The 18,159-nt window shown below is 49.0% G+C and overlaps 1 protein-coding gene across 1 annotated transcript in view; it reads left to right on the top strand.

The window, feature by feature from the left end:
- Nucleotides 1-18,159, top strand: part of ITIH5 (inter-alpha-trypsin inhibitor heavy chain 5) — a 64,253-nt gene that overhangs the window by 19,901 nt on the left and 26,193 nt on the right. Inside the window, exons 6-7 of the mRNA XM_065415248.1 lie at nucleotides 4,161-4,330; nucleotides 7,530-7,646. Of these exons, the coding sequence (XP_065271320.1) occupies nucleotides 4,161-4,330; nucleotides 7,530-7,646 (287 nt within the window). The remainder of the gene's footprint in view (nucleotides 1-4,160; nucleotides 4,331-7,529; nucleotides 7,647-18,159) is intronic.

Here is an 18,159-nt window from a genome sequence, read left to right as displayed (position 1 = left end):
GCCTGCCATGTACAGTAACCCCACATTCCCAGGTAAAACCAGACCCTGTGGTAGTTACCCCTGTTTCCTTTCCATTTTACATCTGGTGCCCAAAACCTGGAACTGCAGGGAGGCTTTGCTTTACCCCGCTCTCCTTCCACCTCCCTAGACGCTCCCATTTTAAAGCTCAGGATGAGCTCTGGGTTGGAGCTCTGTATCGGGACTCTCCCAAGCTCTGATCAAGTTTGAATTTGGCCTCACCTCTACACTTCATTGCTTGGGCACTTCACTCTGTAACATCAAATGAAGACAGATGTTAAGGGGTCAATTTTAGCAGGGGCGGTTTTGCTTTTGTTGGCCCGATTTGCACTGACAGTTGAATTCTGGGGGTTAATCTAACAATTTGCCTTCGTGCCTAGCTCACTGTGGGCATGAACCAGGCAGGTGGAAGCTCAAACACTTGGATCGTGCAAGCCGTTCGTTCTGCAGGTCAAATTAGACCAGGGGTTCTCAAACTGGGGGTCGCCTAAATATAACCTCAGACTTTCCCCTCTAGGTCACTAGTTCAAATGGAGGCCAGGGTAGTAAGGAGCAGGCAGTATTTGCTATGTCTATTTTATTTGGACATGTCTCCACATCACGACGGGCACTAGCTAGTTTGTTGGAGATCTCAGTGGAAAGGACAAAGATTGACTGGGCAGAGTCCAAGCCACTTCCTTGACCATTCCTGCCCCTGTTGGTGACTCTCTAGGTGACCTTGGCAAAGACACCTAACCCCTCTCTCCTGGTCTCTAATGTCTGTCATGATCTGTACAATGAGGATAACACTTACCCACCTTTGTGAAGTGCTTTGAGATGATGAAAGGTGCTGGATAATTGCAAAGCCGTACCTAGCACTTCTTGATCTCAAAGCACTTTACAAAAGTGATTAGGTGTCATGATCCTCATTTAACAGATGGGGAAAGGCTATCTGACTTGCCCAATGTCATACAGGAAGCTTGTGGCAAGGCTGGAGCTAGAATCCATATCCCTAGATTCACCAGGTGGTGTACTTACCTGTGTCCAGGTAAGAGCCCCCTGAAATTTCTGTTTGAGGGAAGCACATAGGGGAAGCTTGCATAACCACTGCCTGTGATATATGATGAGAACAAAGAGGGAGCTTCCATTTCCAGTGTGATCTGGAGCATTTTACTAACGCTGAAGTAGGAGTAGAGAAGTTTTTTCACCTCTGTATTTGGCACTGGTATGACTGCGGCTGGAATCCTGTGTCCATTTCTGGTGCCCACAATCGGCACCAGACAAATTGCAAAGGGATCAGGGGAAAGCCGTGAGAATGATTAAAGGATTAGAAGACATACCTTATAGTCATAGACTCAAAGAGCTCAATTTCTTTAGCTTAACAAAGAGACGATGACTCGATTACAGTCCATGAAGTATTTACGTGGGGAACAAATATTTGATAATGGGCTCTTCAATCCAGCAGAGAAAGATGTAACGTGATCCAATGGCTGGAAGGTAAAGCTAGACAAATTCAGACTGGAAATAAGGTGTAAATTTGTAACAGTGAGAGTAATTACCCATTGGAGCAATTTATTCCGGGTCGTGGTGGATGCTCCATCACTGACCATTTTCAAATCAAGATTGGATATTTTTCTAAAAGATCTGCTCTGGGAATTATTTCAGGGAAGTTCTCTGGCCTACAGGAGGTCAGACTAGATGATCACAATGGTCCCTTCTGGCCACGGAATCTATGAAATATATCAGCCTACCTGGCAATGCAATTTCACTAATTGCTAGGGCTGCCTGTCAAACTCTGATAAAACCCAGGGAGGCGAAGGTGAAGCTCTCCAGGTAAATCAGAAAATGCAAATGTTCTTTTAACACGGTGTTATGAATTCTGGACAGTTCCCGCATGTTGTCAGTTAACCAAGATCTTTGAAGAGAGAAAAGATGGATGAAAAGAAGTGCCAATCCCAGCACATCTGGTACACTGTATCTGAGGAGTGTATGTTACTCTAGTCAATTCATCACATTACAGAGCAGCCTTATAAGTCAAATGGAATCAACACTGAGATAAAATCCAATAGAACAGATATTGATTCATGACTCCTCTTGCTTTCTTCTGGGGCTGGAGAAATCTAGAGTGTACATAGCACCAAACAGTCAAAGGGCTGGTCCACACTAACCCCCCAGTTTGAACTAAGATACGCAACTTCAGCTACGTGAATAACGTAGCTGAAGTCGAAGTACCTTAGTTCGAACTACAAGGTACTTACCGCGGGTCCACACGCGGCAGGCAGGCTCCCCCGTCGACTCCGCCTACTCCTCTCGCGGAGCAGGAGTACCGGCGTCGACGGCGAGCACTTCCTGGATCGATTTATCGCGTCTAGACAAGACGCGATAAATCGATCCCAGAAGATCGATTGCTTACCGCCGAACCCGGAGGTAAGTATAGACATACCCAAAGTCATGACTCTGGGTAATTCTCTTATAAACCCATTAAGACTAACTGTTAAATAGTTTTAACACTTCCTCATTTGCATCATAGTGTCCTCTTAGGGTGTGTCCACACTGCAACTAAACGCCCGCGGCTAGCCCACCTCAGCTGACTCGGGTTCGTGGCGCGCAGGCTTCGGGACTGTAAAATTGCCACGAGGGTGAAGGGTCCCAGAGCCTGGGATCCAGCCTGAGCCCGAACGTCTATGCAGCAATTTTTATCCCCACAGCCTGAGCCCCAGGAGCCTGAATCAGCTGACCCAGGCCGGCCGCGCCGCAGGTCTTTTATTCCAGTGTAGATGTACCCTGAGTTTCACAAATCCGGTTCAACAGGACAGGTGGACAGGAAGCATCTTTTTCAAAGAGGAGGTGACCCGGGGCCAGGATTTCACCCCTGGTGTCTTGAAATGCTTCTGGGTTTGTTTTAGATTCTGGAAATGCTGCGTTAGATTCCTGTAAGTGTAGAGGGAGGTGCTTGATCCACAGCTGGCATTGGTCAGTGTCGCCCTATTGATCTCATGGAGCGATGCTGATTACACCAGCTGAGCATCAGAGAAATTCCTCCTAGACCCTCTTGAAGCTTAAAAGGAAACCCTTCCCTGCCTCCATTACTCTTCCCTTTACTGCTCCCTCTTGCTGTTCCATGGCAGGCCCTGTTGCCTGAATGGAGGTACCCTTCCGTGTTGCTCCTGAATTAGATGGAAAGCAACAGGGGCACTCTCTCAGTGTTGTGAGGGAGACCTTCCTCTTCCATGGGACGAGTTCACTGCTTTCCCTCACACCGAAGTCTACCAGTGCTTCCACTTCCAGGAGCAGCCAGTAAGAGAGGAAGGATGATCCCATGGTTAAAGTGCTAGCCTGGGACTTGGGAGATCAGATTCAATTCTCTGCTCTGTCACAAACTACCTGTGTGAGCCTGGGCAAGACACTTGGCCTCTCTATGCCTCAGTTTCCCATCTGTAAAATGGGCATAATGGCAGTTCCCTGCATCTGGGGGGGGGGGTAGAATAAACATTGCAAGAGCTCAAATACTATTGTAATGGTGGCCATATAAGTACCTCCAGTTGACATCAGCGGACCTATGCCAATTGACATCAGCTGAGAATTTCACCGAGTTTTCAACATGTACTAAAAATGGATGTAGGCACACCCGAATTTTGGGGAAATGCAAGACTAGATCCAAACTCTGACCAATCTGCAATTCATATAGCAGGGTGCTGGGGTACTTTGGAACCTATATAGGTACAATCTCACTGAAATGCAGCTACCTTTAAGAGAGGGAAGCAAAGAACTGCCCCACTCAGCGGGGCATTAGCCCACGACCTGGGGACAAAGGTCTTCTCTTAAAAAAAGTGGTAAGAGTACTTTAACAGTCAATCAGAGAAGACCCAACCTTCAGGTTTAAGATCACCCCCAAAAATAACAACAAGGCTGGGAAGTTAACTAAATCTGTCCATCCCCCCATAAGGTTTCAGGGCTGGGTGCAGCTAGAGTTGCAAGGGGAAAGGGTCTTTCTTATTTTATTGCAGCTATTTTGCTCTTCCCTGATTTCATAATGGAACAGTCACTAATGCTCATTACACCTCATGGCATGGTAATTCCCCATGAACTGCGCTGAGTCATGGTGAATCTGTCCGACATAAATAGAAAAGCTGTAATATCGCTGGTTGTGTTTTCCCTACCAGATGACATCTCCCCGCCTCCATCTACCGTGATCGGCCAGACGAAAACGTTAGCCAAAGTGACCTTCAGTCCCAGTGTTGTACAACAAACCCAGATTGCCCGCAATGGCATTCTGGGGGATTTTATCATTCGATATGATGTCAACAGGGAGCTGAGTGTTGGGGATGTGCAGGTACAGTATGCATGCCTCACCTTCCTTGTGCTATCGACTATGCCAGAGGTAGCTGAACAGTGTTGGATGCCCACATTCCATAACAAATTTTCCCCAATTGAGGGTCATTTCTGCAGCTCGTAGGAGCCTAACGGCCACATCTAAGTGGTGTAACATTGACCAGATTGCAGCCACCCTCGTACTGCCAACCCCACCGATGATTAATTATCCCTTCCCCCAAAAAATCACAAGACTGGCTTAAAAATCATGAGATTATATCTTTTAAATAACAAATGGGTTCTCTTTTGTTGCCTTTTGGTTTCCCAGCCTCTAGAGTGTCCTTGCTCACAGGCTAGAAGCTTACTTTTTTCAAAAGACATGAAAACTGAGATTCAAATGCAGTCTGATTCTGGCAGTTGAGCCTTTAAGAAACAACCGCTATTGGGAGACTTGTGAGCCAATCCTCAGAGCTGGCAACACTGACACCCCTTATCTTGAATGTGACTCAGGGGAGGCAACTAGTCCCTGTATGTGATACTCCATCTTTAGCTGAGTAGCTTCCTTCCAGATCATTGCGTGCCTTTGTAGTCTACCAGAGCCACACCTCTATGATCAAGATTAACGCAGTCATTACACTGCTCATTGGACCACACGTTGGCTTCTCTTGTCACAGAGTATGTGTTCTTCATACACCACTGATATGCAACAGCAACACAAGGGAACTCTCACTACTACATTAAAACATTTGTCCCCGCAGGTAACTAGTTAAATCCCACATGATAGATAACTAAAACTCAGAGCCCAAGCATGCACTTTATCTTTTAGCGTTAAAGATTCACATGAAAGGGGACAGGGGAAAAATTATATGTAAGAAAACAGTCAAAAGAAAACACCCGGCAGCTCTACCCACATACCTAGCAATTTTTCACATAAGCCAAACTGCAGCTATTAATAAATGACAGATTTAGTGAACAGAACGCAGATGGCTATGGTTGGTGGCTCTAAACAGGCATACAAAGAACAATATCCCTTTTAGCTCCACCAGCTATTCACATAGGCTGAAAAATCACCCCTGTGTGAAGATCTACGTAAGTCCTATTTTGATGGCTTCAGTGGGGACGACGTGGCCAGCCACACGGCCTCTTCACAATGTCTCAGCACACAGGTGCACTTCAGACAAAGTTCAGTGTATGCGTATTTTTAAATAGATTCACAGATTCCGAGGCCAGAAGGGACCATTGTGATCATCTAGTCCAGTGGTCTCCAACCTTTTTCGTCTGGCGGGCGCCAGACAACGAGCCACGGAGGACCGTGGCGGCGGACAAGCATCCGCCGAAATGCCACTGACAAGCGGCAACCTCAATAGGCGTCGCCGCCGAAATGCCACCAAGAAGCAGCGTCATCCAGAGGCGTTGCCTCTGGATGACGCGGCATTTCGGCGGATGCTCATCCGCCGGCCAGTACACGGGCGCACTTAGACGCCCAGGCTGGCGCCATGGCACCCGCGGGCACCGCGTTGGGGACCCCTGATCTAGTCTGACCTCCTGCATAACACAGACCAGAGAACTGCCCTGAAAGAATTCCGAGAGCAGAGCTTTTAACAAAACATCCACTCTTGATTTAAATATTGCCAGTGATGCCACAACCCTGGGGAAATTGTTCCAGTGATTAATTACCCTCACTGTCAAAAATATATGCCTCATTTCCATCTGAATTTGTCTAGCTTCAACTTCCAGCCATTGGATGGTGTTAGACCTTTCCCTGCTAGACTGAAGAGCCCATTATTGAATATTCATTCCTCATGTTGGTACTCAGAGACTGTTAAGTCACCCTTTCAACTTCCCTTTCTTAAGCTAAAGAGATGGTGTTCCTGGAGTCTGCCACTACCAGGGCTGTTTCGAAGCCTTTAGTCATTTTTGTGGCTCTTCTCTGAATCCTTTCCAGCTTATCAACGTCCTCCTTGAATTATGGCAAGTGGTTCTGCACCGCCTATTATGAGGCAACTTGCTCCCACCTCTGCTTGAAATCCACGTCCAAGCCTTCATTCTCTTTCACCTAGACCAGAGGCTCCCAAACTTTTTTTGCGGAGCCCCCACTTTGGTGATTCGTGTCCCATATGTGACCCCCTCACAGGGGCAGGGGAGGGGAAGGGGGGCCTGGTACTCACGGGGGCCAGAGGCAGGGCAGGCGGGGTGCTTGGTACCCCCAGGGACAGAGTGGTACTCACCACTTGACAGTTGAAGAAGCCTTCCTCTCTTGCAGCTGTTGCGTGGTCTTGGCTGCCAGGACCCAGCTCCCTGCCTGTCTTGCGCCCACCTGCCCAGGGGAAGCAAATGGGGCCATGCTGAAGGGTTGGGGTCAGCAGGGAAGGCTGCTCCCTGTGAGTACCCGGGCCCCTGCCAGACACAGCCCCCTCCTGACCTCGGCACAGCTCTGTCCACTTCCCCTGGGCTTTTTCCAGCAGGGGAAGCAGACGCCCTGGAGTTGCACTGAAAGGCCAGGTTCAGGAGGGGGCTCTGTCCGGCAGGGGACTCAGCAATGCTGGGATGCAGCCTTCGGCTCCCCACTCACAGAGTCACTGTCGGCCTCCCCAGCGGAGGTGGGTAGCTGCCGGTTGGGGGCTGCTGCAGCTGTGGCAACAGGGGAGCAAGACACACAGAGAGCCTTGTCCCAGCAGCTGAGACCACCCACACAGCCCCGACCGCTTCTCCTGCCGGGCAGAGCTGCCTGCTGCCCCTGGCCCTTCAGTCCGGTCCATCCTCAAACAACTCCATTTGTTCAAGAGCCAGTCCAAAGCCGCCTGCCTTGTCTTTAACCCCTGCCTGGCCTTGCCCTCAGTTGTCTCCACCATTCCCTGCTTCCTTTAGCCCTACCTTGTCCTCTTTGTGGCTCCTGCCAACTGGAACAGCCTTCCTGTCTCCCTCCATGCCACTGACGCCTTTAAAATCTCAGCTGAAAATCTCTCTTCCCCATTCAACCAGAACCACTTAATTCTTTTCTGCCTCCGCTCTGATTCCCCATTGCACCATGCAGCAGCGTCTAGCTCTGCTCAGTGTTTAGTGACGTCATTGGTACGAAAGATCCTATCAGAATTAAGGACCAATCCTGCTCCCACTGACTTCACTGTTGACTTCACTGGGGGCAAAGGTGTCCTGGTGATGAGTGTGGTTGACAATATTGTGACCTGCCACGTGTCCTTGACTTGCTCCCCCTCCCTCAGATCCTGAACGGATACTTCGTGCATTACTTCGCCCCCCAGGATCTCCCGCCGCTGCCGAAGAACGTTGTGTTCGTGCTGGACAGCAGTGCCTCCATGGTGGGAGCAAAGCTCAGACAGGTGAGCCAGGGGATGCTATGCGATGCAGAGTGGTTTGCTGTGAGGTTACCATGATGACCACTTAGGCTGGTAGCCTGGCTACCAGGGCTACGGGGAAATTCCGTGGGAAGCCCCCGGCACCAGGAGGCCCGTAAGGCATCTCAGCATTTGGAAGGAAGAGGAAGAGGATGGAGACATTACAGAGCTGGGCTCATGCAAACCCTGAGCAAAATCCAGGCCTCACTGAAACAGTGGCGGATTAACTCACGGGCCCAGGGGGCCTGTGCCCAGGGGCCCCAAGCAATTTGGGGACCCCCGTAGGAGTGCAGGAGCCTGTATAGAAGTGGGGGGATCATCGCTGCTGGAACTGTGGCCCCACCCCCTGCTCGTCCTCTTGCCCCTGGCACTAGGCTGTGGTAGGGTGAGCATATTTCCTACAGGGAAAATGGGACGCCACGCGGGGCTTGCCCGAGCCCCGCTCCCCCCACCCTACAGAGCTGGCCTGAGCTGCTCACCTGAGCCCTCCACTTCTCCCACACGGGGCTGGCCTGAGCCCCACTCCACCTGCCCTGGGTTGGGGGCTGGGGTGCCCGAGAGCAGCCCCTGGCCCATGTCCCCGCCCCCTGAGGCACGCCACCCAGGGTAGGTGGAGGGTCTGGGGCTCACCGGGCAGCTCTTGCCATGGCTTGACTCCGGCTTCCAGTCAGGCTAGGGGGCAGGGCCTTGGGGGGAAGGGGAGGAGCAGGGGGGGTGGGGCCGCATGGTGAGAGGAATGTGGGGGGCCCAAATGTTCTTTGTGCCCAGGGCCACAATAAATCTTAATCTGCCTCTGCGCTGAAGTCAATGGCAAATCTCCTACTGACTTCAATAGGGCCCGGATTTCACCCCGGTCTCTGAGAGCTGAGTGCCGCTCCCACACCTGCCAAGTGGCAGCAGCCGCCGGAAAGAGAGGGTGAATGGGGCAAAGTCTGGGGAAGCCTAGATTCTAGGACACAGCTTGATCTGTAGGACCAAGACCCTCCCAAATAGCTGCCTCCTTTCCCCTCATCTCATCTCCTCCCCTTATAGGCGAGGATTAGCCAGAGGCCAGCGCTGCTGAAAGCCCCCTGGCCTGTCCAGTAAATGGAGAGCCTGCACCTTTACCTAGCACAGGTTTAACCATGCCCCATCAGGCAATGACACCTGTCATTTCCAGACAGGCTAAAATGCCGCTGTGGGGGATCTGCACAAGGGCGGAAGCTGGTACGAATCTGCAGGGGCAGTGCTGGGTTGGAGGCATGTCCAATGTGGCTTGGGGTTGGGACATATAATTAAGATGGGTGAGTGACATATAATCAGCCCATCCCACCTCCTTCTCAGGTTCCCTGGCTAGCTCCGCTGACTGCTGATGAGATGTCTGGGTACAGCCCAGAGCCGTCTTCTGGGGTTAATTTATTTGGCTGCCAACACTGGCACTAACTTAGCAGATGTAAACCTAGTCTGGAGAGTTTGAACCATGATATTTAGACAAAGCCTTAACTACATGCAGCCCTTGAAAAGAGGCAGATCTGTACCAGCATGTGCCTCTGAAACCTCTCTGGTTCCAAAATTCCACGTAACACTGGACTGTCACAGCACATTGAATCAAGGATTTCGCTGTAATGGCCCCTTCTCCCTGCCTCGCCAAGCCCTGATTACTAGAGAAGTGCTCATCGGTGAAACAGCTCCTACTTGCTACTTCTGTGGCAATCCAGAGAGGACTCCAGAAAGACGCCATGGACCCTATGCTCTGGGCAGACTCGGAGTAGCTTTTTCCCCCCAGCCTGTGTATTTGTGTTTTAAATTCTGCTCTAACTAGGGGGCTGGGATTTGAGTCTGTTTAGTGCAAGGAGCTGGCTGGGTTTAGGAGCAGGTCTCCCAGGGTTAATCCCGGGCCATGCTGTTTGGAATAATAGCATGAACAAGAAATGCTAATGCCCCATAATCTTAGCCCTCGTCAGGAGGCAAATAAAACCCTTTAGTGGTAAAAGGTTAATCCTTCAATCCAAGACAATACTGGGGCAGTTCACACCGACTCTTGGCAGGCTGGTCATTGAGTGCCTTAATCCCCTGGCTCAGCATTACATTGCTTGCTGAACACTTTATCCCCCGTTTCCAGCAAGCGGGGCTGGTGGATGGGTTTTGGCTTTCTCCATCCAACGTAAGAGACAACACAGGCGTTTTTCAGCCAAACAGCACAGCAGCAGAATTTCAGGGGTCTGTTAGCAAAGCTGCTTTCCCGGACACATGTAGTTGGGCCTGCACTCATTCAATAGCCTGTACGTCTTTATTTAGAACCCACCCTCATGTGTTCATTTAGTTAGCTGCATGTTTGCCATACAAGCCCTGGGGGAGGTAATTCAATGTACTAAAAGGCACTTGATTTTAGCTTTCAGGGAAGGTGGTTAGATTTAGTTGAAGCTGTGGCTTCTAAAGGAAGATATAGGATAATTATATATTATATAAGCAAGTCTATTGTAAAATAGCTAATAGAGAGGCAGGGCCTGCCCAGGTACGCATGGACAAAGACAAATTGCTTATGTATAACTGGGTAAATTAGGTGTATGTCTGGTAAGTAAGTTAGTGCCAGTGTTGGTAGTCAAATAAATTACCCCACAATGACTGCTCTAGGCGTAGCGTGACCAGATGTCCCAATTTATAGGGAACGTCACGATATTTGGGGCTTTTTCTTAAATAGGCGCCTATTACCCCCCACCACCTGTCCCAATTTTTCACTTTCTGTCTGGTCACCCTATCTGGGCTGGGGCGGGGGATGTGGGGAATTGACAGTTGTTACAATGTCTGTGACAGTGTGATTCCAGTATGGTAAGGAGCTTCCCTCTGCCTGAACTGGTCTACCATAATGCACGTTTTTAAACCACCTCCGGCTTTGTGTTCTCCAACTTGATAATATTGTCTTTAGCTCAACACCATAGACTGTTTAGTGGTGGCATCAAAAACCACAGAGAGGAGGAAACACAATGTCATTCATGGCTAAAGACTCTGTCACCCAGCGAATAGACCCAGCAGGAATGATGCACAACAGAGACAGATAGTAATTAAAACATTCAAAACAAAAGGTCCTAATGGTTTTCTTATGGCTGCTGCCGTCTTGGGTTGGTAAAAGCCATGTTAACAATATTGAGCTAATCAGCAACCAGTGTCAGCAGGCAGTAGCCTTTGCAACAATCCATTATTGATCAAGGCTGATAGTTACAAAGATGTCTATTAAACTATAATCAGGTCCACTTAGCAAGAGAGGCATGTGCTAATGCATGTTGGAGATGGGGAAATGCCTCCTCTTGCTCTTCTATAGCAGAGTTCTCAAACTGTGGTTCATAGAATCATAGAATATCAGGGTTGGAAGGGACCTCAGGAGGTCATCTAGTCCAACCCCCTGCTCAAAGCAGGACCAATTCCCAACTAAATCATCCCAGCCAGGGCTTTGTCAAGCCTGACCTTAAAAACCTCTAAGGAAGGAGATTCCACCACCTCCCTAGGCAACCCATTCCAGTGCTTCACCACCCTCCCAGTGAAAAAGTTTTTCCTAATATCCAACCTAAACCTCCCCCACTGCAACTTGAGACCATTACTCCTTGTTCTGTCATCTGGTACCACTGAGAACAGTCTAGATCCATACTCTTTGGAACCCCCTTTCAGGTAGTTGAAAGCAGCTATCAAATCCCCCCTCATTCTTCTTCTCTTCTGCAGACATTTGGCAACGCACAGAGAGTTGGTAGGGCGCATGGGGCTGGCTTTTCTCATTTCCAGCTGCTGAACCCCATGAGAAGATAGCTAAAAATACACTCAGTACTCTTCTGAGATGTCTTTTCATGGGTGGCACGGGACTCCTCCATTTGGGGAGGCTGGGCATGCCCAGACCATGGCTCTGCCCCGAGGCCCACCTCCATGCAGCCTCCTCCCCTTGAAGCCCCACCCACACTCCTCCCCCAGTGGGTCATTTGGCCGGCCACTCACCACCTGGGCACGCCTCCTCCCCCGGCCCCCACGCGGGCGGAGTGGGAACGGGCAGAGGCAGAGGGAGGGCGGGGCCTCGTGGGGAAGAGAACGAGTGAGAGCAGGGCCTCAGGGCAGAGCGCGGGCGGGGCCACAGCCGGGGCTACGGCCAGTGCGCCCTTTTGGCCTCTTATACCTGCTGCCCACATGTCTTTTCCATGTTAGCAGCAGCTGTAGCTGCCACGAGGAAGAGTGGTCGTCTAAGTGATTGTGAATGGGAAGAGTGCCGGTCAGGACGATCACAAATGAGAATGGGAGGCATCTGTGAGACAAACTTTATTCCAGCAGCAGACAAATGTAGGGCTGGAAAAGACCTCGAGAGGTCATTTGGTCCAGCCACCTGTGCCGCACCAGGACCAGATATACCTAGAGCAATGATACTCAGACTGTGGTTCGCGAGCCGCAAGGGTCTCTTTAATGAGTCTCCTGCGGTGCTTTGCAGCACATGATAGTAAAACACTGTATGATCTAATTATTAACCAGTCTAAGTTATTAAGTTATTTTACTATGTTATTAACCAATTAAGTTATCAAATTGCACTAAGTTATTAACCTTTATTTGCTGTGAGAATAATATATATATTTATATATAAACTAAATATTTCCCCGTCATACTGTTTAAATATGAATAGTACTATAGTAAAAGAAACAATGGAATGTTGCTCGCTAATTTGGCTCCTGAACCGCTGAGGTCTGAGTGTTACTGGCCTAAACCATCCCTGACAAGTGTTTGTCTAACATATTCATAGAAAACCTCCAATGATGGGGATTCCACAACCTGACTTGGCAACTTATTCCAGTACTTAATCATTCTTTTGTCAGAAAAAAATGCCTAATATTGAACCTAAATCTCCCTTGCTGCAGATTAAGCCGATTGCTTCTTGTCTTAACCTTGCTGGACATGGAGAACAATTGATCTCAACCCCTGTAACAGGGCTGATTTATAACAACACTGCATGAGAGGATAGTGAATCATAATAATGTAGAGTATCAGAGGGGTAGCCGTGTTAGTCTGGATCTGTAAAAAGCAACAGGGGGTCCTGTGGCACCTTTAAGACTAACAGATGTATTGGAGCATAAGCTTTCGTGGGTGAATGCCCACTTCGTCAGACGCATGTAATGGAAATTTCCAGAGGCAGGTATAAATATGCAGGCAAGAATCGGTATGGAGATAACGAGGTTAGTTCAATCAGGGAGGGTGAGGTCCTCTGCTAGCAGTTGAGGTGTGAACACCAAGGGAGGAGAAACTGCTTCTGTAGTTGGCTAGCCATTCACAGTCTTTGTTTAAACAGAAGATCACACTCGAGATCTAGCAGGTGGCTATTGTTGTTATGCTGGCAAGGAAAGTGCCTAAAGTGTTTTGTTCCTTCATTTGCAAGGCGAAATGATAGAATATAGAACATGGAAGAGCTGTGTTAAGTATGAGTCTGAAGGAAATGGGGTCTATGCAATTCTGGCAAAGAATTGGGAAGCACTAAGTTTAGCACATGGGATCAGCCTGTGCTAAACTTAAGTCGACCTAAGTTACCTCGGCATATAGTCGCTGCAGTAATTACATCGCTCATGTGTGATCTCACACAACGTTATAGCCAGCCATTTGGAAAAAAAGCTCAGAAGGATCAGACTAATCCATTCAGGGTGGTTTTAGTTTTTAAGCTTCAGTTCAGCTCTCTGACCAAACTTTTAGAAAGTCACAATTAGCTAAGAATGAGATCCCGGTTCCCAGGGATTGAGGTCTTACTGGGTTTGCTGAGTGTTCTCCTCAGGTGGATTTGCTTTTGGTACCGGTCACGTCCTTAGAAAAGTCTGAGCACCTTGTATAAACATTTCTCTGCCTCTCCATGCCTTGACGCTCAGCCCTCTTTTGAGTAGTTTCAAGTTGATTCTATTGATTGCGTGGATTCTGAATGTCAGCAACCATCAGGACCGTTTGACACCTTCCCTGCCCCACACAAAAGAAACTCCCTGTGTTGCTGAAGAACTGGCTGTAGGCTCTTTGACCTGGTCTACACTGGGGGGGATCGATCTAAGTTACGCAACTTCAGCTATGTGAATAACGTAGATGAAGTCGATGTACTTAGATACTTACCACGGTGTCTTCACTACGGTAAGTCGACTGCTGCCACTCCCCCGTTGACTCCGCCTGTGCCTCTTGCCGAGCTGGAGTACAGGAGTTGACAGGACAGAGCTCGGGGATCAATTTATCGCGATAAACTGATCCCCGCTGGATCGATCGCTGCCCGCCGATCCGGCCGGTATGGGCTTTGAGCAGCTTCAAGACCTCAGCATACTGGGCGTCGGAGGCCAGATTCCGGCTTTCAGTGGGATTGCTGCCCACCGATCCGGCTGGTAGTGAAGTGCTAATCTGAATGGTGGCTGCTCTCCAGAAAACCCTACCTTAAACTGCCAAGGAGCCACTGAGCAAAATCCTAATCCTAATTGCAGCCTTCAGTGATTTCCAAAGCTACTATGTGAACAGCTGCCAGCCATTCTGGTTTTATCTGGAGATTTACAAATGTGTCTACCCAACCAGGAACGTAGGATGAACGTAGAGAAATTTTATACAATGTGCCCAGCATAGAGTCTGTCAATATAGATGCCTTCCACTCCGGAATAGAGTACAATAGAGTCACCTCCATCACTCCCATTAGATGAAAATATAGGTGAACCATTGGAAACATAGGATCTGCCAGACTGGATCAAACCCAGCTAGTCCAGTGTCCTGTCTCTGACCAGGACCAGCATGAGATACTTCAGAAGAAGGTGCAAGAACCTCACACTAGGCAGATGTGGGATAATGTGTCTTCCACAACATCCCAAAGCCCATAAAATTGAGGCTAAATCAGCCCACCCAGGGAAGTGAATGCAAGATCTGGACACCTCTGGAAGTTCAATTCTCAGGACTGTTGGCAAAATCTCAGCTATGTTGATGAAGGGGAGCTGCTGCCTCTCATGTAGAGGCCAGACCATAGAGGGCTTTATATGTCAATATTAACTCTTTGAATTGGGCTCAGAGTACATAGGAAGCAAGGATAGTGCAAGTTTTGAAACTGAAATGCTATCAGGGCCTGACCCAAAGCCCAGTGAAGTCAATGTGGCAGTCTTTTCATAGACTCCAGTGAGCTTTGGATCAAGCCTCTAGTTAGTACATCATGAGATGGGATGAGCCCATGTACTACTGAAGTGATATTGACTTCTCTCCAAAATGAGTCTTTTATTGTGCAAAGTCTTTGCCACCCAGTACGCTTATGCAAGACATCTTCAGGTCTTCTGAGCTCTGACCATGCCTAATACCTTATGAGCTAGAGCTGTCATGGAATTGCTTCACTCATCACCCACATGCAGCTACCTCTGGGGTGGGTGGAAGGCAGCAGCTGTTTAACAGCAAGCAGCAGCACTTCATAACACGTTTACAAGAGGCAGCGAAGAATATCGTCCCTGTAGATTGGCTGAATGTGGGCAAGATATAATGATCTATATTGCAATCTGCTTGGAAGCATTCAGCACATTTGCAGGTGCATCCCTGGGGCTTGATACAGAAGAGACATGGAACGTGTGTAAGGGAACAAGCAAACTGGAAGATGTTTTTAGTCGGGGAACGTCTGACTCTGGAATAGGCCATGACAGGCAACAGACATGCTGCAGTTGGAGCCTGCCCTTCCAAGTGGGGGTGGAAATATGTGCTACCGCACAGGCAAACCCACACATAGTCTACTAAGCATCGTTGCATCAGGCAGAGCGACCACGGGTGATCGCATCGCACCAGGCGTCGCTAGCGAAGTTCCCAGATCTGGCTCAGTGGGATTTGCGTGCTGGAATGACTTGAAAAGTGCCAAAGAAGTAAACATCAACTTTCCTGGTGCTGTCCTTGCTTTTCCATTCACAGCTGTTTAAAATGTTTCTCGCTCTGTGGCTGGCAGTAAAGTCCCATAGGCCAGCCAGCTAATGCGCTCATAAAAGCCGGCTGGGTTCCATGCAGTACATCGCTGCCGGTAAGTGCATTGACAGACTTTTTATTGAAACTGCAGATGATTGGTAGGGTGGGGAGACAGAGGAAAGAGTCCAGTGACAGCTACCGTTTGCAGGTCCACCAGTTTGGAGCCCGTTCTGCAGTCCTTACTCAATTGGGACAGTGTCAGCTAGTGGTTAGGGCACAGGAATGAGAGCCAGAGCTGGGTTCTGTTGGTTCTGTTGGTAGCTCAGCCTCTGAGGTGCTGTACGACCCTGCTTAACGGGACTAAATCGGGCGGACCGGATGATCTTCATCCGAGAATATTGAAGGAGCTGGCGCGAGAAATTGCAAGCCCGTTAGCGATAATTTTTAATGAATCTGTAAACTCGGGGGTGGTACCGTTGGACTGGAGAATAGCTAATGTGGTTCCTATTTTCAAGAAGGGGAAAAAAAGTGACCCGGGTAACTACAGGCCTGTTAGTTTAACATCTGTAATAGGCAAGGTCTTGGAAAAAATTTTGAAGGAGAAAGTGGTTAAGGACCTTGAGGTCAATGGCAATTGGGACAAATTACAACATGGTTTTACGAAAGGCAGATCGTGCCAAACCAACCTGATCTCCTTCTTTGAGAAAGTAACAGATTTTTTAGATAAAGGAAATGCGGTGGATCTAATATACCTCGATTTCAGTAAAGCGTTTGATACGGTACCGCATGAGGAATTATTGGTTAAATTGGAAAAGATGGGGATCGATATGAAAATCCAGAGGTGGATAAAGAACTGGTTAAAGGGGAGACTGCAGCGGGTCATACTGAAAGGTGAACTGTCAGGTTGGAGGGAGGTCACCAGTGGAGTTTCTCAAGGTTCGGTTTTGGGTCCGATTTTATTTAATCTATTTATTACTGACCTCGGAACCGAATGTAGAAGTGAGCTGATAAAGTTTGCGGATGACACAAAGTTGGGAGGTATTGCCAATTCGGAGAAGGATCGGGATATCCTGCAGGGAGACTTGGATGACCTTGTAAATTGGAGTAATAGTAATAGGATGAGATTTAACAGTGAGAAGTGTAAGGTGATGCATTTAGGGATGACTAACAAGAATTTTAGTTATAAGCTGGGGACGCATAGGTTGGAAGTGACGGAGGAGGAGAAGGACCTCGGAGTTCTGGTTGATCGCAGGATGACTATGAGTCGGCAATGTGACGTGGCCGTGAAAAAAGCTAATGCGGTCTTGGGATGCATTAGGCGAGGTATTTCTAGTAGGGATAAGGAGGTGCTGCTTCCGTTATACAAGGCACTGGTGAGACCTCATTTGGAGTACTGTGTGCAGTTCTGGTCTCCCATGTTTAAAAAGGATGAACTCAAACTGGAACGGGTACAGAGAAGGGCCACTAGGATGATCAGAGGAACGGAAAACCTGTCGTATGAAAGGAGACTCGAGGAGCTCGGTTTGTTTACCCTAACCAAAAGGAGGCTGAGGGGGGATATGATTGCTCTCTTTAAATATATCAGAGGGATAAATACCAGGGAGGGAGAGGAATTATTTCAGCTTAGTACTAATGTGGACACGAGAACAAATGGATATAAACTGGCCGTCGGGAAGTTTAGGCTTGAAATTAGACGACGGTTTCTAACCGTCAGAGGGGTGAAGTTCTGGAATAGCCTTCCGAGGGAAACAGTGGGGGCGAAAGACCTCTCTGGCTTTAAGATTAAGCTTGATAAGTTTATGGAGGGGATGGTTTGATGGGATAACGTGATTTTAGTCAATAGGTCAATAACATGCCATCGCTGGTAATTAGTATCAATGGTCAATGTGGGTCTGGCTGGAGAATCTTGCCCGCATGCTCGGGGTTCTGCTGATCGCCATATTTGGGGTCGGGAAGGAATTTTCCTCCAGGGTAGATTGGCAGAGGCCCTGGAGGTTTTTCGCCTTCCTCCGCAGCATGGGGCAGGGGTCGCTTGCTGGAGGATTCTCTGCGACTTGAAGTCTTTAAATCATGATTTGGGGACTTCAACAGCTGAGTCAAGGGAGAGAATTATTCCAGGAGTGGGTGGGTCAGATTTTGTGGCCTGCATCATGCGGGAGGTCAGACTAGATGATCATAATGGTCCCTTCTGACCTTAAAGTCTATGAGTCTATGAGTCTAAGTCACTTTCCTTTTCTGTGCTTCTGTTTCCTCACATACTTTTTGTCCTGTCTATTTAGCTCAGTGGTGCCCAACCTTTTCCTCTTGTGCCCCTCCCGTCCTTACCAGTAATGGAATCTGTCCACACCTCCTCCCCCATTACTGCACAGCCACGGCTTCCTCAGATGAGGCGCTTGCGCTGACGGCAAGCTCGGGGTGGAGCAGGGGGTGGAGTGGAGCTGTGGCTGGGGACGGAACTGGGCTGGGGGCAGAGCAGGGGGTGGAGTGGAGCTGCGGCTGGGGCTGGAGCGGTGCTAGGTGGCGCTCCCTCCTCGCCCCTCATGGGGGCTGGCCTGGGCCCCGCTGCAAGTCCCCTCAAACATTCCTCTGTTCTCCCCCCCCAGGTGGGCATGCCCCACAGGTT

The sequence above is a fragment of the Emys orbicularis genome, chromosome 1 (assembly GCF_028017835.1).
Source record: "Emys orbicularis isolate rEmyOrb1 chromosome 1, rEmyOrb1.hap1, whole genome shotgun sequence".
Classification (NCBI taxonomy): domain Eukaryota; kingdom Metazoa; phylum Chordata; order Testudines; family Emydidae; genus Emys; species Emys orbicularis.
Note: the sequence above shows the minus strand (reverse complement) of the source record. Positions and strands in the feature narration are given on the sequence as shown.